The 22449-nt window shown below is 46.2% G+C and overlaps 2 protein-coding genes across 17 annotated transcripts in view; both read left to right on the top strand.

Annotated features, from left to right (window-relative positions):
• The first annotated feature begins 41 nt into the window (after positions 1-41).
• Positions 42-12080, top strand: ARPC4 (actin related protein 2/3 complex subunit 4). The gene is given in 7 exon segments (XM_079122604.1): positions 42-259; positions 261-332; positions 3414-3532; positions 4943-5054; positions 7289-7384; positions 8409-8579; positions 11179-12080. Coding segments are annotated over 7 exon segments (621 nt in total). The 5' UTR covers positions 42-214; the 3' UTR covers positions 11185-12080.
• Positions 12081-12230: 150 nt separating this feature from the next.
• LOC306650551 (tubulin monoglycylase TTLL3-like) overlaps positions 12231-22449 on the top strand; it is a 28696-nt gene continuing 18477 nt past the window's right edge. For 14 of the 16 annotated variants that reach the window (XR_013760958.1, XR_013760959.1, XR_013760960.1 and 11 more), the window contains exons 1-7: positions 12231-15430; positions 15636-15727; positions 17145-17313; positions 17409-17545; positions 18546-18674; positions 19571-19685; positions 20810-20908. Coding sequence is in view for 13 of the 16 variants with exons in the window: in XM_079122588.1 (XP_078978714.1) it covers positions 15028-15430; positions 15636-15727; positions 17145-17313; positions 17409-17545; positions 18546-18674; positions 19571-19685; positions 20810-20908 (1144 nt within the window). In the remaining 3 variants the exon portion in view is untranslated. The remainder of the gene's footprint in view (positions 15431-15635; positions 15728-17144; positions 17314-17408; positions 17546-18545; positions 18675-19570; positions 19686-20809; positions 20909-22449) is intronic. The other 2 variants (XM_079122593.1, XM_079122592.1) reach the window with 2 other exon arrangements.

The raw sequence follows: 22449 nt of genomic DNA, 5'->3' as shown, positions 1-22449 counted from the left end.
AAGGTCGGGCTGTACTATTGCATGACAGGGGGAAGGTTACGGGAAAATATGGCCAAAGGGTCGAAAGCACAAGGGAGAGATGCGTGGGTAGCGGGAGAAATTTGAGTACTAATTTGGAGATTCAGGACTTTAAAGATACCATGATAGTCTCGGCGTGAAAAGTTCATGAAGGTCCAACATTCCTACACTCTCCCTGCCCCGTTCGGAAAACAAGATGGTGCCGCCCGGAAGTCCGGGCGGAGACTGCGGCTGCGCTGCTCGCGAAAGGGCAGGCGTCGCGGGACCGGCCACTTCCGTACTTCCGCTTTCCGGCCCAGCCAGCGCCCGCGATGGTGAGAGAGCCGGGCCCCTCGCCAGGGACCCCCTCAATTCTGTTTCAAGGCAGCGGGTTTAGGGGAGATGCTACTTTGCTACGGTGACCTGGGGCCGAGGGGTGCCAGAGAATGTGGGGGCACCATGAGGGTTGGAGAAAGGGTGGGGCGCGGGCCAAAGTGAGGAAGGGGCGAGCTGGGGAACTGGCTGGTAAGAAGCAGGCCTCACGGATCTTGGTGGGGCATGCAAGGCAGGTACAGAATATTCCTGAAGCATGGAGGAAGCCGGAAGTGGGGCCTCCTAGGCTTGTGGTAGTTAGTGCCTGAAGGCCCATAATAGGCCCAATAGCCTGTCTTAAGACCGCCGAAGTATGTAGTAGGGCCACTTCCTAGTCCAGAGTAGAGCGTCAGTGAATATACTCCCTCGTCCTTTCTTATTGACCCCTCTGTTTTATCGAGTCAGGTGCCCACTTTTCCTAGTCCTCCGGTGGGTACCTACAGCCGTGCTTCTATCCCCGTGAAAGCTCACTCTTTATTGCCTTCATTCAGGGGCCATCCTGGGCAAAACTAAACTCCGTTGACTTTCTCTATGTAAACCCGTGCTCTCCATCCCTCCCTTCCTGGAAATCTTTGTGTTTCATGTATGTGGGTGTTCCAGGGAGTTGTGACTGTGGTTTGCCACCTCTCTTAGCACTTTTCCTGCCTCCAGGCTTTGTTGACCTGTATTCTGGTGACTCCTCAGTCTGCATTCCCAGCTGTCATTCAAGTATCACCTAGTTGTCTTGAAATTAGACCACTGATTCAAAAACCATTCTCCCTTCTAAACCACTTATTCCTCTTGTGTTGCTTATGGTAACTGCTGACTTCATACCTCACTGAGAAATGTGGTGGTGGGTTTTTTCGTTTGTCTGATTGAGAACATGCCTTTTTACTTATTTTTGCAGTACAGAGAATGAAACTCAGGGCCTCACTCATGCTAGGCAAGCACTGTACCACTGTGCTACCTCCCCATTCCTGTGTGTGTGAGAGAAAGAAGGAAGGGAATGTCCTGGGAATGGAACCTGAGGTGCTCTTCCACTGAGCTCCTGCCTCCCAGCCCTTTTTATTTTATTTTATTTTGCATCAGGTTCTGGCTAAGCCACCCAGGCCACTTGGCATCTTCTTATCTCAGCTTCTGGAGTAGCAGGAATTATAGGCATGTACCAATCTGGCTTGTTTTTTTTTTAAATTCAAGTTTATTGAGACATTTCATCAGACTATTTTATTCATAAAAGTATGGGCATCTCAGGGTTGGCCTCTTAAATTTTACCTTTAGATTTATTGTCTATAAATGCTGGAAGTCATGTAACCATTGCTACAATCAAGTTACAGAATATTTCCATCACCCCACAACATTTTCTCTGGTCCCTTTGTAGTTCATCCTCTTCTTTTCCCCTACCCCAAATAATCAGTGGATTTTTTTCCCCCTCTAGTTTCGTTTGCCTTTTCCAGATTGTCATATAAATGGAATTCCTTCATGTATAGGCCTTTTATTTTGTTGTCATTGTTATTATTATTCATGGTGCTGGGGATCAAACCCAGGGCCTGGCACATGCTAGGCAATCTCTCTACCAATGAACTACATCCCTTTCCCTAGTATATAGGCTTTTTAGTATGACTTCTTACCCTAATAAGTTTGGGAGCCATTCATGTTGTGTGTATCACAGTAGTTATTCCTTTATTGCTTAATAGCATTTTATTGTATGAGTGGACCATAGTTTGTTGTTGTTGTTTAATATCATTATCCTTTGCATCTAATGTCATTCCAACCTCTGTGATTCTGTCTCTTTACTGCCTCTGTCTAGGTTCTGCTAAGTGCTTCTTGAATAACCCTTTCTGCTGTATGTCTCACTTCCCTCTCCAGCCAGTTCTCCACAGAGCCACAGTGTCATGTAACTTCCTCCTCAGAAAGCCCCAGTTTAAAAGAAAAGCTAACTTAGTAGCTAGCCTAGCATTCAAGATCCCGCATGATCTTTGACCAGCCTGCTGTTGCAGCTTCATCTATGTAATCTAAAATGCTCCTCAGGTACAGAAACCTTATACTCATTACTGCTACTGGAACTCTTAATGCCCGTTATGTTCTTCTCACCTTGATATTTGATTTTTTGTACAGAATGTTGGTAAAACACTAAATGTTAGGTAATTAGCTAGGTACAAGCTGTGTAACTAGGTGAAGTAGACATGGTTTACAGCCTCGTGAATGAGAAGTCAGTTTATAGGAGATCTAAAAGATATGTCATTGTGAATTATAATAAATGAAAGTCAAGAAAGGAAGTCAAGAAAGGTCTCTTTGAGGAAGAGGCCTTCCTTCATAAGCTGAGCTCTGAAGGACTGACTTAAGTAGAGAGAGGAGGAAAGCCTGCAGATAGGTGTTAGCTTGTATAATACCCTGAGGTGAGTACTTGACTAATGTAACTGACTAATTTAGCTAGAAGCTGATCCCTCTACCTGGAATGTCTTTTTTTTTTCCCCCTCATTGTAAAATCCTGATTCTGTATCCAGTCAAAACCAATGTCTTCTATCAATATAGATTACTTATAATTCTAATTGTTTTGTACTTTGTCCTACATTGTGCCACATGTCTTCCATTTAGTTGAGCTATTTGAGGGTTCATCTACACATCTTTGAATTCCCAGTTAGCTCTGGCAAATGGTAGACCTCTACATTTGTTGGCTTAATATGCACGTTAAGGACATTCACTTGTGTACCTCTGGATAAGTTACTTGGCACTTTTTACATTTGAAGCTGGATGATTCTCTGTTTTATGTCATAGGATATTCAGCAGCCTGACTGGTCTCTCTCCATTCAATGCCAAGTGTACCCCCAGACAAGTCATGACGATCCATGATGTCTCTATTCTGAATGTCCCCTGCCAGGCAAAATTGCTTCCTGCTGAGAACCACTGCTGTGGACTGAGACTAAAAGGCACCTTGACAACCCAGTGGGTTTTGTTCACCATGATATCGATAGTACTGCCTGACTCCATGGGAGATGGAGTAGGAGATCAGTGGGTTAGGCGAGGCAGATTCTGATTCCCCCCAAATCTTGTGTTTTCTCCTCCAGACTGCCACTCTCCGCCCCTACCTGAGTGCCGTGCGGGCCACACTGCAGGCTGCCCTCTGCCTGGAGAACTTCTCTTCCCAGGTTGTGGAGCGACATAACAAGCCGGAGGTGGAAGTCAGGTAGGGAAGGAAAACGTGGTTGGGGGCAAGTTATGACTTCTGTTTAGAAGGTACCATGAACCTATGTCCTGGAATTGTCAGGATAGCTTCAGTTGACATAATTTGTTGTGCTGCCAAGATGAACAGTGATTCCTGATTTGGAGTTAGGAAAATAGGGTCAGTGGGTTGGCAGGACAAAACTCAGGGGAGAAGCTCCTTGGAAGTCAAATTGACTGATGCAAAGTGTGACTTCTTAGAGCAGGGCTCTTCATGAAGTAACTCTGTGGCCTTATTGAATCCATTGGCAGTTTAAGCAGAGGTTGGAGAATTTAGCTATCTGAAATGCCATCTCTACACTTTTTTTTTTTTTTTTTTGTACTGCAGATTCAGCTCAGGGGCACTCTTGCCATGAGCTATACCCCTAGGATTCCTCCTTCAGCCCCCCCATCCCCCCATTTTTAAATGTTGGGGGAGGGTCTCTTTAAGTTGCTGAGGCTAGCCTGGAACTTGTGATCCTTCTGCCTCAGGCTCCCTGGTTACTGGGATCACAGGTGTGCACTACCACCCTCAGCTGCTGTTATGCTTCTTAACATACATGGTTTCCACTAGACATTTAAAAATAATAACAGCTCACAGAGTGCCACAGTTAACCATCCTTAGAGATGGCAGAGATTTGGAGGTGTTGAGACCTGAGCCTGAGCTGATAGGAGTCCGAATGGTAAAAAAGTGAATCATTCTAGATTAATAATTAAAGGAGTTGGGGCTGGAGAGATAGCTCAGTCAGTAGAGTGCTTGCCTTGCAAGCACAGGGCCCTGGGTTCGATCCCCAGCACGGAGGGGGGCACACGACAATAATTAAAGGAATTTAGGGCTGGGGATAAAGTGGTAGAGCACCTGTCTAGCATGCATGATGCCCTGGGCTCGACCCTCAACCATGTCCAAAAAAAAAAAGAAGAAATTAAAGGAGGCCAAACTTGGTTCAGTTTTAGCCTGTTCTTATTCCAGACAGATGCTTTCCTCATTCCCTAAGTAGTGTATTGGTTTGCCTATAGTCATTAAAATCAGCTGTCTTTGACAGAGTTCTTGCTACGTACCAGGCACACTGTTAGACACTTGGCCCTTTTTGATCTCTCCTAGACTTCACCTGTGAAATAGAAATGAGAGTTCTTTTACAGATGAGGAAGTTGAAATTCCAATTCTGTGACATGTCCAAGGAAGATAACAGGAAACTGAATTTCAAAACTTTTTGTCCTGACTCCAGGGCCTGTGCTCTTTCTGTGGCAGAATATGCTCCCTGGCTTCTGTCTTGGAGCACCTCTGCTTGTTAATCTTCTGTATCTTGGATTCTGTGGCTTCAGGTAGTGATGATAGGACCCGCTGTGAGGTCACCTTGACTCTTCTGACTCTAATAATGAGCGACTTTGTTTTCAGGAGTAGCAAAGAACTCCTATTACAGCCTGTTACCATCAGCAGAAATGAGAAAGAAAAGGTGCTGATTGAGGGCTCCATCAATTCTGTCCGGGTCAGCATCGCTGTGAAACAGGTGAGTCACCATAGAGGAGGCCCATAGTTAGGAGCTGTCTTCCAAGTAGAGTCCCCATCTAAGAGATCAATGTGGCAGATTCAGAGTGTAGGAAATATAGGTTCTGCTTGCTTGAATGTACTCAGGAAATGATTTGCCAGAGCAGGTCAGTAGAATTATAAAAGCAATTATATCCTATAGGCCTTGCCCTAGAATAGAAGGAAGCCAAGGTCATGGGATCAGGTCATAAAACCAGTCCTTTTTTTTTTTTTTTTTTAAGTTGCCAGTGGATTTTTATTTATATTTTTTATTTATTTATATGTGATGCTGAGAATCAAACCTAGTTCCTCACATATGTGAGGCAAGCACTCTACCACTGAGCTACAACCCCAGCCCACAGAACCATTCTTAAGGAATGAGAAATACATTTACTTCAGAAAAATAAGCAATGCCAGTACCAGTTACATAGCCATACTGTCTCTACCACTTAGTTTAAGAAACTAAGTACCAATTCTTGTGTTTCCTCAAACAAAATTTCACTAATACCTATACTTCTTGCTACCCCCACAGTTCTTGACATATTTATGTACCACCTACATGGTTAATTTACTTAATGGATTTTGAAAATTTGACTTATTTCCCCTTACTTAAATTAGAAAAGAAATTTTATGTCATAAATGGAAATACATTATCACCTTATACAATCTATTACAACTCTAAAAATAAACACAATGAAAACAATGTTATTCAATTCAAACTGGATACTCTTGCCTACTGAAAGCTCCAACATGAGGCCCCAGCTGCCTTTGTTTAAAATGAAAGATCACATAAGCCTGTGATCCCAGCTGCTTAGGGAGGCTGAGTCAGGAGAATCACAAGTTCAAAGCCAGTTTCAGGAACTTAGCAAGAACTTATCTCGAAGGGGAAGAGAAAAAAAAAAAAAATGGAAAAAGGGCTGGAGATGTGGCTCAGTGGTTGAGTGCCCCTGGGTTCAATCCGTGTTACTTAAAAGAAAAAAAAAAAGGGTGTGGTGGTTGTTACCCCAGTGACTCAGGAGGCTGAGGCAGGAGGATTCCAAATTTGAGGTCAGCCTCAGCCACATAGCAAGGTTCTTAGGAACTTAGTGAGACTCTGTTTCAAAATTGAAAAAAATAAAAAGGACTGGGGATTTAACTCAGTGGATATGGCCCCTGGATTTAATTACCGGTACCAAAAAAAATAAATAAATAAAAGCTGAATGAGAAATGAAATTAACCAAATTATATTGAGTGCATAAATGTGTAACAACAAATTTCACTATTATATATAATAAAATAAAATATACCAGTAAAAAAATAAATAAATGGAAGATCATCAGGTATAGGGAGGCATTTTAAGGGCATTCTTGTACCCAGCTGTAGAATTCTTTAGGAAATATTGAAACAGTTCAAAAGGTCAAAATTTGGGGGATTATTTGATATTCCCTGTCATTAAAGCAGAAACTATGGTTTTCTTAGATACTCCAGGTGGTATGTGCCACATATTTTGAGAAGTAGGGCACTGTGAAATGAAAAGGGGATTTTTTTTTTTTATTAATTAATGGCATTGACCTATAATCCCAGCTACTCTGGAGGCTGAGGCAGGAGAATTGCAAGTTTGAGGGTAGCCTCAGAAACTTAGCAAGACCCTGTCTCAAAATAAAAAGGGCTAGGGGCTGGGGTTGTGGCTCAGTGGTAGAGCACTCGCCTAGCAGGCTGAGGGACTGGGTTTGATTCTCAGCACCACATAAAAATAAAGGTATTGTGTCCATCTAAAACTAAAGAAAAATATAAAAATTTAAAAAATAAAGGCATGTGTCCTTCCACAATTAAAAAATATTTAAAAGTAAATAAAAAGGACTGAGGATGTGGCTCAATGGTAAAGTGCCCCTGGGTTCAATGCCCAATCCAAAAAAAGAGGGGAAAGGTAGCTCTGAATGGGAGGATGGACTATGAAAGAACTGATAAAAGGTTTGCCAGAATTGCCCCCCTGGAATGAATGAGGATGTGATTACGGTAATGCCTCGTTAGGATAGGGGGCCTCTTAGGTATATCATTCTTTCAGTTGGCATCTGTGTCCCCACCGTATGTGGTTCTTCCAGTGACTGCTCCCAGTACCAAACCTCACTTCCTCCCATGGGCCTGGAGGCAATCGGGGTCCAAATACCAAGGTACTGGTTGTTTCTGACCTCCCAGTGTCAGCTTTAGAGAACTGTCTTTCTCCTTTGCTCTCACCAGGCTGATGAGATTGAGAAGATTTTATGCCACAAGTTCATGCGCTTTATGATGATGAGGGCAGAGAACTTCTTTATCCTTCGAAGGAAGCCAGTAGAGGTAAGACCGTACATATCTGTGTGACTGTGACTCCCAGGATTCTGTTACTCAGTGGCCTAGAGTTGTCAGTTAAGCCAGAATTGCTGCTTCTTCGGTAGTTTGTTTTTGTGGTGCTGGTTATTGAGCCCAGGGTTTCATGCACCCAAGGCAAGCACTATACCATGGGCTACAGCCCCTGCTACTTCTTCAGCTGTAAGACACCCCCCCCACCCCCCCACCCCCCCACCCCGCTGCCTGAGGTGAGAGTCAGCCTTCATCTCAGGTGGAGTAGTTGTAGAGAAGATTAGAAGCTTAGTCTGTACATCACTTGTTCCTGGAGTCTAGAATCTAATAGCAGAAAGAGCACAATGAATTAGAAATTCTTTCTAAATTCGGCCACCAATTACCACAGTTAACATCAGATCAGTTGTTGTTTGACTTTGTACTTGAATTCTTTACACAGACTCCCTACCAGCTTAATTTAAAATATCCCTACCAACCGCAGAGCAGAGCATGGCCAGAGCAGCACAGGCAAAGCAGGCCATAATTAGACACACCAGATGTTTTGACCAAGTTCTTCCTCATCTTGAGCCAAATTCTCTCTCGTGGTCCTAGAGCTAACCTCAGTGGCCACGTAGAGTGAATAAAATTGCTCTTCATTACACACCCTCTTGTGGTAAAAAATGTTCTTCCCCCAAGTTCCACCCCTCTCCCATGTTCTTTCTTCACTGGACTTGAGTGTTCCTTATTGTTTGATTGGATTATTCTGAAGCAAGATTCTGATTGCCTTGAATCATTTGAAAGCAGGGCTGTTTTTGCCACAAGTCATTTTCCGGAGGCATGTGATATATACAAAATTCTCTTCTGAGTTCAGTTGTTTAGGTCCACAGGATGTGGGCTCCTAACTGACAGGGCCTGTTAGCTTGGGAGAAGATCACAGCCAGCTGGAAGCATGTGGGTGAATAGAATGGAAAACATGGCCAACTAAATATCCCCTGGGTGCTAATTCTTTCCTGTTTCTTCTTTTCCTCCCTACCTTCCCTAGGGCTATGACATCAGTTTTCTGATCACCAACTTCCACACAGAGCAGATGTACAAACACAAGTTGGTGGATTTTGTGATCCACTTCATGGAGGAAATAGACAAGGAGATCAGTGAGATGAAGCTGTCAGTCAACGCTCGTGCGCGTATAGTGGCTGAGGAGTTTCTCAAAAATGTAAGTAGGAGGCCTTCCTGCTTTCCTGCCAGAGGTGGAAGGAGCTGTGGGTTGTGTGGAGTTAGCACCTGATGGGAAAGTGGTGCCAACAATGTGTTCATGTTTCCTGAGGCTTCTAGGACCTCTAATGCATAGCAATCTCTCGGTGTCTGGAATGTCTCTTAGACTCCTTTGGGGACTTAAACATTAATTTCCACATCTTAAAATGTCCACAAAATCCTTAACCTATTCTAATTCAATCCCCCGTGTGAGGCAAGTGAAGTGCACATGCCAAGTTTCTGGGAACGTAACAGTTAATCATGATGTAACTCCACTTCTCAAACAGAATTAAATATTTTTCTTCAGAGTTCGTTTCTCAGGCTTCAAGTCCTGATTTCCCCAACCTGTTTCCCAATACTTTGATGGCTTAAGGCTTCCGGATCCCTCTGAAATTGTTTGTGCTTTTCTAACTGAAAGGACTGCAGTCCTAAAGAGGAGGTAGTGTTTACATTGAGAAACTGATGACATAGTTGTTCTTGTTTAGATATTCAGAACATGCCTTCTTAGGTGTTTTTTGTTGTTGTTATTGTTTTTTTCTCCCAAACAATCTTTGGTTTGTTGATATGTTCCACTCAGAGTTGATTGTGATCCCTAGATGGTAGATTTGGTGTTTACTCCTTCCAGTGAGTGCATACAGATCACCCAGAAGGAGCTCAGATTTCTAAAAATGGAAATCCCACATCCCCTGGGATTTAATCATACTGAGGGTGGCCAGTGCACAAAATCACTGTACCGTGTGCACAGGGAAGTGCTGTTGTTCAGCATATCTACCAGTCAGACCACCTGGGTCAGACCGACTCCTCTGTCTACTCAGGTATATCACTGAGCCTCTCAACTAAGCCTGAGTTTCCTCAGCTGTGAAATGAGGATGCTATTAATATTTACCTTTCAGAGTGGTTGAACTTTAAATGAGATCACTTATATCAAATGTAACACCTGATACTTAGTAAGCTGTCTGTGTATGGTAGCACCGAAGTGTTATAGCTAAAGCACTAGGTGGCCTCTGGATTCAACTGAGAGAGAAAATAACTCTTGTCCCAATTTAATATTTGGCTCACTCATTTAATACTCAATTTATGATGCTTACATTTGTATAGAGTTAATACAGCTTAAAAAGCACGTTCACAATTCTCACTTAAATTCAAAATAGGAGTCTAATAATCCCATATGTTTGACATGTGAAAAATGTGTGTTCTTTTTCCTGTTAAAAAAAAAGTCAGTCTTTGAGTCAGGTGTTACCGTGTGGTGTTTTTTTACGAGGGACAGGGTACTGGGGATTGAACCCAATGGTGCTTTTCCATTGAGTCACATCCCTAGCCCTTTTTAATTTTTTGAGACAGGTTCTCGCTAAGTTGCTGAGGGCCTCACTAAATTGCTGAGGCTGGCCTTGGACATTTGGTCCTCCTGCCTCAGCCTCCCCAAGTTGCTAGGATTCCAATAGTGTGGGCCACCACACCGGGCAGGTGCTACCATGTTATAGATGACCAAACTGATGTCTGGAAGTTATTAGGTCACCTTCTAAATGTTCCAGGACCAGAAAGTAGAGGAACTAGATGTGGAATTGCATTTGACATAAATTGGGCCTGATATACAGATCTAAGATAATATCACAGCACCTGGTGGGGTTACAAATTCAGGTACATACACAGGTCAGGTGGTAGCACATGTGAGAGAAGTGGACTGGATGGGGACCTGGTGAGCTTGTGCCTCATTTGAAGAGGATTGCCATGCCATCATGTAGTTCCAGCCTATCATACCTTTCAAAAGAACACCAAATCCAGATTTGTATGTGACATCTTCCATGTTATCAACATTGGCAGCTAATTCATTGTCTTTTAAGCACCACATGGGCCAATCTTTGGGCTATGCTCAGTCATCAGCCATTGGTTCACAGCCTCTGGATCATTAAATATCAAGGACTGTTCTCTGTACCATGGAGGATACTTGAGGGCAGAAAACATTTCTGTGACCTATGCCGGTTGGAGGATCACCCAGAGCTGTATCCCTTTCCTGACCTATGGAGTTCCTGTGTCTTTGTTTTATTATTTTGTTTTCGGTACCCTGGGATTGAACCCAGGAGTGCTTTACCACGGAGCTACATCCCCAGCCCTTTTTTTATTTTGAGACACAGTTTTATTAAATTGCTTAGGGCCTCTGCTAAGTTGCTGAGGCTGACCCTGAACTTGGGATCCTCCTTCCTCAGACTCCTTCTGAGTTGCTGGGATTACTGGCATGCATCACCACACCCAGTTTCAAGTCCCCATGTCTAAAGAAGGCAACTTCAGCTCACATGCAAGACATTTGACAGAGCTCTATAGCAGCATCCATAACAACAGTCTAGGGGAACTGTGGAGAAACCCTTGATGCTGACTTCTACCTTACCTAGTGCCAGTGTTCCACAGGTCTCTGCAGAAGGCTTGCCGAGTTAAGCGTGTGCCCAAAGGGTGTTCTGGGACCCAGCCCCATCCTTCAGAGATCTCAAATCAGCCCACCATCCTGGAGCAGGCCCACCTGGATACAATATTAACCACCATTCACTGCTTCTTGGTTCTCTTGACAGTTTTAAACCATCTGGCTGGATCTCGCGGCCTTCCCCCTCAGCCTCTCCCTGTGTCTCTGCGAAAGCATCCTGGAGTCACTCCCCAGAGCGGCAACGGCAACAGCAGCAGCAGAAGCGGGGAGCTGGGTCGGGTGGGCACTAGATGTGGGAGGGGGGTGGTGTGCTTGCTAGCTGGGCAAGAAAGCAGCAGTGGACCTGCCCCAAGGCCACACGTGCCTGGTCAGGCTGGCTTCTGATGTTCAGTCCCCTGGGCTGGGACAGATTTTTTTTAACGTCTTTAAATTTAAACTCTGTGCTTGTAGGAGACTGTAACCTTTTGTCCTTTTTTTTTTAAACATACAACCTCCATCTCCAGTGGCTGTGACTGGTCCCAGTGATTGTACTTTATTGGTCGCTGTGGGTCTGGGCGGGCCCGGAGCCAGAAGGCGACTATTTTTTCTCCCCTGTGCTACCCCAGGTGGGGAGAGAGGGAGGTTTAAGACTCCAGTTTCTCTCCATTGCCCTCTTAATCACAAGCCTCCTTGGGCCCAGTAGAAGTGGTGGGAACCCTCTACGAGCTTCCTGAGCTCTGCCTGAAGATGGCCTCCCAGCACTTGTTGGGGACAAGGGCTGAATCCATGAGTACCAGCCATGCCTAAGAGCTGGAGCCCAAAAACTAGGCAACTTCTGGCTGCATGGGGCTGCTTGGTGCCCTTCCAGCTGAGAGAGGTCACTGTCATGCTTTGTCTATCAGTACAGTGCCTGTGCTAGAGGTGGAGAGGTAAGTCCTCCTCCAGAACTCCTGCTGAGCCCTCTCCACCTGCTCTGGCTCCTCTGCTCCCATGCTCTTGGTTTCTTTTCTGATCTAGTGGATCCTCCCTCCCCTGATTAAAGTCTCTTCTTGCCCTTTTGGGGCTGCATGAGGTCTGTACTCTGTGTGTATATGTGAAGGGAAGGGAGGTGTTGCTATTTTTATTTCCTGACACCAGATGGCTGGTGCTTGGGCCTGAAGCTCCCCACCAGACAGTCTTATAGATGGATCTTACCATTATCCTTGCCAAAGGCCCTAACCCAGAGACCTCCTTCATTGCAGTCCGGGTAACATGTGTTTCTGAAAATGTTCTCTCTGCCTATACAGTGTTGGTGCTTTTCACATGATCTCATGTGGGCTGAAAGATAACCTCAGAGAAGCAGTGATCATATTTTTGGATAAGGAAACTGAGGTTCAGTAAGATGAAATGGCTTATTTCAAACATCCAGACCATGAGCAAGAGATTTAGACTTCTGCCTGGGCTAAAACAACACAGTAGTCATTTCTTTTGGTACCAGGTGTTCAACCCAGGGGTCCTTAAGCACTGAGCCACATCCCCAGCCCTTTTTAATTTTATTTTGAGACAGGGTCTCTAAGTTGCTGAGGCTGGCCTCAAACTTGCGATCCTTCTGCCTCAGCCTTCTGAGTCTCTGGTATTATAGGCATGCACCAACATGCGTGGCTTCACATTTAGCTATTTAAATTACTACAATTCAGTAAAGTTTATAATTTGGTTCCTCAGTTTCACTGATGACATTTCAAGTGTTCAGTAGCTACAGTGACTAGTACCTACCATATCAGCACATATATTTCCTTGTCAAAAAAAGTTACATTGGATAATGCTAGACATTTCTTAGTGATACCTTGAAGTAAACAAACAAAACTGATATGTTTGAGTTCTGACTTTTGTTGCTGAATTTGGACAAGTTTATATTCTGTGCCTCAATTTCATTTCGTTTCTTTATTTTTTTCAAACCGGGGATTGAACTCAGGGGTGCTTTGCCACTGAGCTACATTTCCAACCCTTTTTGGTTTTGGGGGCAGGATCTTATTAAGTTGCCCAGGCTGGTCTAGACCTTTGATCCTCCTGTCTCAGACTCCCAGGTAGCTGGGATTACATGCCACGTGCCTGGCTCAGTTTCTTGATCTCTAACGTGGAGTCAATGAAAGTCAACTGGCACAATCCCTGCCACACAGACACTGAATGAACACTAGTTGTTCAGTATCTGGGTTGTCTGATAATTCCAACATGCTAGGCTTGGGGATCTCCCTGCTTTGAGAAGAGGGAGGGGGTCCAGTAAAAGAGCTAGGTGTGCAAATGGATGCACTGAAGTGTTTCATATGTATTGTTGGAAGTCTCGGGGCTGAGAGGGGACATATGTATAGGAGAGTGTAAAGCTTCTAGAAGGGTTGATCTTTGAGCTGAGCTTCATGAAGATTTTCTTACAGGTGGCCAAAGGGGTCTTTTGAAGGGGAGAATAAGGAAATACTGAAGGAGGGGCTGGTGCTGGGAGCAACTTAAATAGCTGTAATCCCCTTTATGACATTACCTCTGTGACCTCCTATCTTGCTGAATTAGCTAGGCTCTCCTCAGGGGCACATGGCTATGTTGTAGCATTGCAGTGGACGTTAAAGGTGCTCACAGCAAAATGAATGACCACGAGTGTATGGCAGTTCCTCACTCCTCCCTCACAGGATGGCATTGCCCAGGTGAGCCAGCAAGAACCCTGATTTGTCACAGATTTCTCTCCCAGGGTCCAAAGTCCCTTAAAACCAGATTTGCAGGCTGATGAAAACAGACTGGGTGATTGTCAATTGGGTGGGGCCTTTTGGGATAACCCATACCAGCTAAAACGGTTTGGGAAATGTAATCTTTGGGGTCAGTTGAACAAAAGTAGTTAGGGGACCTGCCTTCACTGTTAAGAGCAGAACTGCCTAGTGACTGGGTTCTCAGGCCAGGGTTCTCTCCTGGACTTGCATGGGCACTGCTCAAGTTAGCCTGTCAAACTGCTGTTTTGTTACTTCTATGATTAACAGGTCAAATCCTATTGAATGATAATCACAGGGAGATATGTTGTAAGTGTGAGACTTTGGAGTCAGACCTGGGTTCCAGTGCTGTCTGTGTTTTGTGATTTGTGGCAATTACTTAACATCTTGGAGCAATACAGCCCCAGTGACTTGAGGATAATACTTTGCCACTTCCTCTAAAATGGTCACAGTCTTGGCCTATTACATTTCTTTTGCAGTTGTCTTGAATGATGATCAGTTTTTCTGTTTCTGAATTACCAGGAGAGGAGGCGAGTGCTCTGCACCTCATCATTGTTGCCCCCAAATACAGCTTGGACTTTCGTTTTCATATCTGTCCCCCCAAAACTTAGTAGCTCCATCTGCTAGGCCCTCAGGTCTGAACCAGCCTCACCAGGCCCCAGCCACTCTGGCTGCCTTTTACTCCCCCCCACCCCACAAAAAGGTCTTGCCCTCCTCAGTGTTATTGCTGAGACTGTTTCCTCTGCCTAGAATGCTAAAATGTTACCTCTTCAGAGAGGACATCTTTGACTGTCCTCATGTATACTCCCTTTCCTGATTTCAGCTCATTGCTTATTCACCACCCTCATACCTGTAGCTATTTTGTTACTTGCTTTTTCCCCCACACTGGGTTATTAGCTTCATGAGGTCGGGATCCATTTGTCAGTCCCGGGCCCAGTGCTTAGCACATTGGCCTCTGAATATGGTGGGGGCCGTTCCATGCAGAATCTGCTGGATAAGGAACTGAGACACTAACAATGATTGGCGGCCGAACGTTTTGTTGTTCTACCCTTAGTGCCCTGCTCATCGAGGGGGTGGGGTTAAATGAGGCCCAGAGCCTGGCTCACAGTGGAAAACCCTCACTCCACTGACCCAGGGCGGCTCCGGAACACTAGAGTCTGATTGTGCCTGGGGAATGGTTTCTATGGTGACAGCAAACAGAAGGCGGGGCCTGGGCGCTGCTCCAAGAGGCAGCGGCGGGCGGAGGGAGGCGGGCTCAGGGGCGCTGGAAGGGCGCGCGCGGCGAGGGGCGCATGCAGGGCCCTGGTGCGGCGCTTCTCCTGAGCACCAGGGAACTGGGGCCCGTGCGCCAGGGCTCGGCCACCTGGTACAGCCAGGACCAAGGCCCGGGGTGCAGTTGGCCGCGGAAGCCGCAGCCACCTGAGCCACGCACCAGTTCCCCCGCCTCTTGGCCCTGGGTTCCCTACCCTAAATACCGGCCTCCTGGGAAGCTGCCATGGCCAGGGCCCGCCTCCGCCCGGCCCGAGGTGGGTTGCACTGGCGGCCAGCACCTGGCCAGCAGTCCTGGCCTCGCGCCCCGCCAAGGCCACGCCTCCAAGACTCCTGCACACAGCACCCGCGCCCAAGGCGCTGTGGATCCCCACCTACTCAGCCCCCGGCCTGCCCAGGTCCTGGATGATCCTTCGCCGCAGGACGGTGAGGCCCAGAGTGTCGCCTGCCCTGTCCAGTGGCGACTGCGAGGAGAAGCTTGGGGGTGGAAGGAAAGGGAGTCGGAAGAAGAGCGGGGTGGGTGGGTGTCCTGATGAAGGGTGGAGGGAGGGAGGGGGCATGCATATCAGGAGCCTTAAAGACCCGAGCTAAGCCCCAGCCTATCCGGCCCCTACTCTGCCTCTTTTTGCAGGATCCCTTGTCCTCTGGAGAGGATTCTCCAAGGCACAGCACCACATGGGCCGGCTCAGAAACGCCAAAATCCACGTGGAGAGAGCTGTCAAGGTCAGAATGGATTGGGGGGGAGGGGTTTATCCTGCCTCCTTGTAGTATTTTGTCATGTCCTTCAAAACCAAAACCAAAAGAAATCCTTAATTTCACTCTCACCTTCCAGTTCCTCCCCATTTTCACTTCCCCTTCAGGGCCAAACTTCTTGGTAGAATTGTCTGGGTATTGTTCCACTTTTTTACCTGGGATTCACTCCTTAGCTTCTTTCCCTCTGATTTTCTGCCTTTCCCATCCCGTTCCCTTTGAAAACCACTCTTATCAAGCCCTTCCTGACCTCCAAGGAGCCAAATCCAGCACCCCCTCTTGATTGCTATGTTGATTGATTCACCTGTAGGTGTACATGGATGCCCCACACACTCATTCTCCTTAGCTATCTGACTGCACACTCCTACTCTTCCTTTCTCCCTTCCTGGCTGTTGCTTTTCAGTTGCCTTGGGAGGTTTCTCAATGGCTCCCTAGGTCCCTCTCCATGCCAGCCTGCATGCATTGCTTCTCTCCTTGGGTTGTGAGTCCAATCAATGCTGCAACCACTGCATTTCCTTTCCAGCCCTCTGTTTGACATCTCCACCCAGAGTTTACCAACATTTCAGTCTCATGCTCTGATTTCCTACCCAAACCTGTCTTTCTCCCCAGTCTGGACTTTATCATCTCAGTTACTCAAATCCCAAATCCATTATTTCTGTTCTTTCACTACCATGTCTAACCCCTCAGCAAAATCATTCATCATCTCTGACTCCAAAATGAATCCCAAACCCCACACTTTTGCCCCATCTTCTCTGTAAGCACGACAGCCTTCGATGCTTGTCCCCATCTTTTTTCCATACATTAGCAAGCCAAACTTGTAAAGCTTCTGCCTGAGCACTCCCTCATTTAGCCTTTATTGCTTTATGCTACTCATATAACATCCACAGTCTGTCCATACTACCCTACCTCCTTATGGGCTCTCCCCTTCATTTTCCAGACTGCACTCACCCTTACCCTCCTTTCAGTTACTTTTGGTCTCCATTCTGCCTTTGGGCCTTTGCATATGCTTTTCCCTCTTGGGGCTGAGAGTGTAGCTCAGTGATAGAACTGTGCTTAGCATGGGTGAGGCTTTGGGTTCAATTCCAAGCACAAAAGAAATCTATCCTCTTTCATGTGACTATGGTATGGCCAAGCTACTTAATCTCTCTGTGCCTTTATTTCATAATCTTCCTGCCCCAAACTCCCAGGGATTAATAAGCACACACCACCACATGCAGACACTATTCATATTTATTTCCCTCCATGTTTATTAGCTATTTCTCCCAGTGGAATATAAAAATTCCCTGAAGAGGCCAACCTGGAGACAGAGACTAACTGAGTCACCATTACATCCCCTATATGTGGCACCTAGGCATGCTTAGTGAACAAGTCTCCATCTCTCACCTTACAGCAGAAGAAGATCTTTATGATCCAAGGCCGCTACCCAGTGATCCGGTGTCTCTTACGCCGGAGAGGCTGGGTAGAGAAGAAGATGATCCATCACACAGGCACCACCCTGCTGCCACCCCAGAAGGATCTAGACAGCTCAGTGATGGGTGATAGTGACACCACTGAGGAAGGTGAACAGTTCCCTCCCTTTCCACAAGACCTCTCCCAAGTCTTCTTACTTTTGTTCTCACCATCCCAGGCTTGAGGATTTATACCTATGGGGCAGGGACGGGGGTCTCATCAGGTCTAGGCTCTGCATACACTGAGGATGAAGAAGAAGAAGAGCAGTATCGGCCACCACAGCTGTTTGACTTCAATGGCCTTCTGGAATTTGATGACCTAGATGGGATACATGCTTTGATGGTGAGAGCCCTCGGGGCCAAGATGAAGCATAGGGTTGGCAGGACAGTCTCTATTCAGAAGGAGAGGTCTGGTGTCTAGCAGGGTGACCTCAGACAACTCCTTTTCTTCTCTGGGTCTCAGTTTCCCCGTCTGTATAAAGATGATTGTTTCCCTAAAGTCTGGATAGGCCCCCAAAGCAGTGAGGGAGTCAGTGGGGCTCAGACAAGGTTGTCATATCCTCTGCACACGCTAGTAATCCCTTCCAGGTAAAAATCTCTTTGTTCATCTGCTACCTCTGCCCTTAGCAATTGAGGGATGATAGGAAGGACTTAACCAACTCTGAGAGGCTGGTGTGATGGTGTGGAATATGTGTGTGGAATTGACACTTGGGTTCATTAGATTGGCACCAACTCTTACTAAGTTGAACTATATAAAATTGCCATTTCTGCATGTCAAGATATGTTGAAAATCATTGAAAATTGGCAGTTTCATGTGGCTTTGTGAACCCTGGGGTAAGTCATTCACCCTCCATGTACCTCAGTTCCCTCATCTGTGAAATGATAACTCCTACCTCACAGGGTTTGGAAGAGGATTCAATGGATTTTATAGAAAATGCTTCAAACAGAGTGTGGCATATGGTATTGTTGGTTATTAATAAATCCTACCTGCCATACTTTTAGGAAGGATGGAGAGGTGGGGCCACAGAAGAGCCTCTATTACATGTTGTGTCACATCAGTTTGGAGGCTGTGTCCTGCCTCTGGACAAGTTACTGATGGCCATGGGCCAAAGAAAGGTCTAGCATTCTGTTGTGTATCTTAAGAATACTCAGCCAAAGCGAGGCTGAAAAGCTGGTCTGCTCTCTGCCCACCAAGCATGTGCACTGGGGGAAGAAATGTCCTTCATGCTTTACATAAAAATGTGAGGACTACAGGACAGTTTGGAAGCATCCTGTCCTTCCTGCTCAGCAGAGTTGAGGAGAAGCTGCCAACACTCTCCTCCCTGTCTCTGTCTCCTCCTTAGTCCCGCATGGTTCGGAATGAGACACCCTACCTTATCTGGACCACCCGGCGAGATGTGCTGGACTGTCGCTTCCTCTCCAAAGATCAGATGATAAACCACTATGCCCGAGCTGGCTCCTTTACTACAAAGGTGGGCTCCTCAGGGCAGTCAGCAGGGCAGCTTCCGACCCTTCTCTCCCTGTCAGTAAAAGAGAGTTCTCAGGAGAGCAGGAGGTAAATAATTCAGTGAGACCTGGAATAGAAAGACTTGGATTCTAATTCAACTCCTGTGGGATATCTGGTAGTGTAGACATCTTGACTAAACTGGGCTCCAGCCGGGTGTGGTGGCACACACTTGTAATCCCAGCAGCTCGTGAGGCTGAAGCAGGAGGATCACAAATCCAAAGCCAACCTCAGCAACTTAGTGAGGCCCTAAGCAACTTAGCAAGACTGTGTCTCAAAATAAAAAAGGCTGGGGATGTGGCTTAGTGGTTAAGCCCTGCTTGGTTCAATCCCTGGTACCAAAAATAAACAAACAAATAAATAACTGTGCTCCAGGATTCATATAGGATCTGGAGCCCATACAAACACCAAATACAGACTGTAAGCAAGGGCCCTTAACTCTTAAGCAGAGCACATTTGATGACTCATGGCTTCGTTCTGTCTTATCTGATAGCAAGTGGCTTTACCTCTCTAAGCCTCAGTGTCCTCATCTTTAAGTAGTACCAGTAAGGCCTGTTTTCTAGGGTTGCGACAAGGATGAAAAGCTTTATAAAATGGTCTGTCATTTATCATTGGCATGGGCTGGGAGAGATTCCTAGACAAGTCAGGTCTTTAAGGATGTGAAGGGTGAATGAGACTCATGGCAAAGGGGACCACCAGGCAGACAAGGAGATAGATGTGAGCAAGTTAGGCCACTCAAGTGGAGTAGAGGCTCTGAGAGCATTCGGGCAAGGTCTTCCTGACTGGGTGTATGCTGCCTGTGGGGGAGTCTCCCAGAGCTCCTGGGCAAGTCCTACCCTGCCCCCTCAGCAGTTGACTCCGTAGGTGGGTCTGTGTCTCAATCTCCGGAACTTGCCCTGGTTTGATGAGGCTGATGCTGACTCCTTCTTCCCACGTTGCTACCGCCTGGGTGCTGAAGATGACAAAAAAGCCTTCATAGGTAAGGAGACCTCCAGCCCCATGCCGGGACCCCTCAGGCTGAAGGAACAGGACTAAATCTCTGGCTTATACTGGGGAGCAGCAGGCCTCTCCTCATGCCCTCATCTACCCCATCAGAGTTTCTTCCCTATCCCCAGTCCTACTATGCCCACCCTTAATAAGCCTCCTAGCTTGGCCAGCCTGACCTCCAGAATAACTTAGGTAGCTTGCTTATATTCTACAGCAGGTTCTAAAAGTTGGTGGACTGGTTGAGTTTGGAATCCATTTTGGATTCCAGGACTATGTCAGATTCCATTGGCTAGATTGGGTTCCATAAAAGACTAGTCTGTGGGTTTCTAAGGTAGAATAGCTTCCAACTACAGTGTGTTCTAAATAGTATTTGGATCCAGGTTAGATGCTAGGTCTTAAGTTATGCCAAATCTGAACTAGGTTTTGGGCCAAAGTTTGGTTTTTAGGCTAGAATAAGTGTCAAAAATAGATGAGGATCCAGGTACAGTGGCACACACTTACAATTCCAGCAGTTTGAGAGGCTGAGGCAGGAGGATCTAGAGTTCAAAGCCAGCCTCAACAACTTAATTAGGCCCTACACATCTCAGCGAGACCCTATCTCTAAATAAAATATTAAAAAGGACTGGTGATGTGACTCAGTAGTTAAGCACTCCTGGGTTCAATCTCTGGTACCCAAAAAAAAAAAAAAAAAAAAAATGTGGATTGAGGATAGGTGTGGTGTTGAGGCTAGCCTCAGCAACTTAGCAAGACCCTGTCTCAAGATATAAAAGACATTAAAAGGGCTAGGGATGTGCTCAGTGGTTAAGCACCCCTGGGCTTAATCCCTGGTACCAAAAGGAAAAAAAAAAAAAAAAAATAGATGAGGAACTAAAGAAAGAAATAACAGGTCCCAGCTAGATTCTGAGGACAGAATATAAGCTAAGTTCAGTCACATTGTCACATTCTGGGCCTGAGAGTACAACTGAAATAGGAGCCAGGTTCTCACTCCTATTTTAGAGTCAGAAAGGGTAGAGTCAGGTTCCACATCCAAAATGGGGCAAGTCACGGTCAGGTTCCAGAACCAGAACAGGCTTCGAGCCTAGGGGCTGAGCAGGGTATCCCCTGCCCCGAGAGCAGAGGACTTCTGGCTGACAGCTGCCCGCAACGTTCTCAAGCTGGTGGTGAAGTCGGAATGGAAGTCATACTCTATCGAAGCAGAAAAGGAAGAGGCCCCAGGTAAATGCTGTGGTTACCTCCACTCCCTTACCCACCATGCTCCCATATCCACATCCATGTGATGTCCAACACCCTTCCCACCACTTTGTCCCTTCGTCTACCCACCCATCTGTTCATCCATGTGTTCACCCATCTACTTATTCACCCACCCACTTACCAATCTATTTGTTCACCTATCCATGCATGCATCCATCCATCCATCCTCCCACCCTCCCACCTACTCATCCACTGTTGATCTCCTCATTCACCCACCTGCCATTAGCTCCATACTATCTATCCATCTATACACTCCCCACTTTCCTTCCTGTCCTTCCACAGATCCATCTGTCCACCTATCTGTGTTTTTCCATCTTCCTAACTACTATTTATCTGTCCTCCAGTCCACTCAGTCATCTATCTATTCTTCTATCCCAACTTCCCACACACTTGTCTTCTGGTTCATTTGTTTGATCAGCCTGTTCATGGGCCTGGCATGTGAATGAGCACCCTAGAGAGGGCAGACTAAAAAGACATGGTCCATCCCTGCCTGGGAGAGATCAGGTCTAGGAGGAGGAGAAAACAGTGCAGTCTGGCAGTTTACTGGACTCCTGAGCACCTTACATGACCAAACATAAGGAACATCTGGGAGTGGAGGGCACACAGAAAACCCTTACTGCATGCTGGCCCAGCCCATTACTTACTCCTTCCCTTTATTTGGCTCCTACCTCCAAGCCCCTAATCCTTTAATGCAGGAGCTCATTAGCCAGGGATTCAGAGAAGTAAAAGGCAACAATACAGGAAGGAGAAAAAAATCCCTGTCTCCTACATAAGTATGCCAGGTACAAGAAAACTGTTATGTGCTAGGATCAGGAGCACAGGGGTTCCCTGCTGGCCAGAGACCTTGCACTTAAGCCTCCTTGGCAATGGGCTCAGGTGTATGTCAGGCCGCAGGGGTTTGAGGGCCCAGTTATATTTCAGGATGTTCAGGAGTGAGTCAGGGCTGTGGGTGTGCATTGAGTCCTCTGAGGTGTCAGTTTCTGGTGATTCATTCTCAAGTGTGTGTTAGGGCCTCGAATTGCACATGTAAGGTTAGTGTTTCTGTGGGTTGATGAATGTTGATTTATGTCAGGATTCTGGGAGTGAGTGGATTTCTTTTGTGTTTCAGGACTTAAGAAGCTATGTTGGGGGCTGGGAATATGGCTCAGTGTAGAGTTTTTGCCTGGCATGTGTTCAGTTTCCAGCACTGCAAAAAAATAAAATAAACACAGAAGCCATGTTAGATTTGGTTTCATGTATATCTAGATTCAAAGGCCAACGCTTCCAGGTGCTTCCTCAGATGTGTCAGAGGACCCAGAGATAGAGAGGGTACAGCTATGTGCTGGAGCTATAGGTGCTAAAGGACTTTGGGGACATTTAAGGTGGAGCCTCAAGTGAAAGGTCCTAGGACAGTGTGGCCAGGGGTGAAGTGTTACAGTTGCAGGAAAATTTAGAGCAAAGCCCCAGGTAAGTGACAAGTTCCAGGGCACCTAGGGATCTGGGTTCATGCTAGACCTCAGGTGTCT

The sequence above is a fragment of the Sciurus vulgaris genome, assembly GCF_902686455.1.
Source record: "Sciurus vulgaris genome assembly, chromosome: 19".
Taxonomy (NCBI): Eukaryota; Metazoa; Chordata; class Mammalia; order Rodentia; family Sciuridae; genus Sciurus; species Sciurus vulgaris.
The sequence above is the reverse complement of the archived record's forward strand: the minus strand, read 5'-3'. Positions and strand labels throughout refer to the sequence as shown.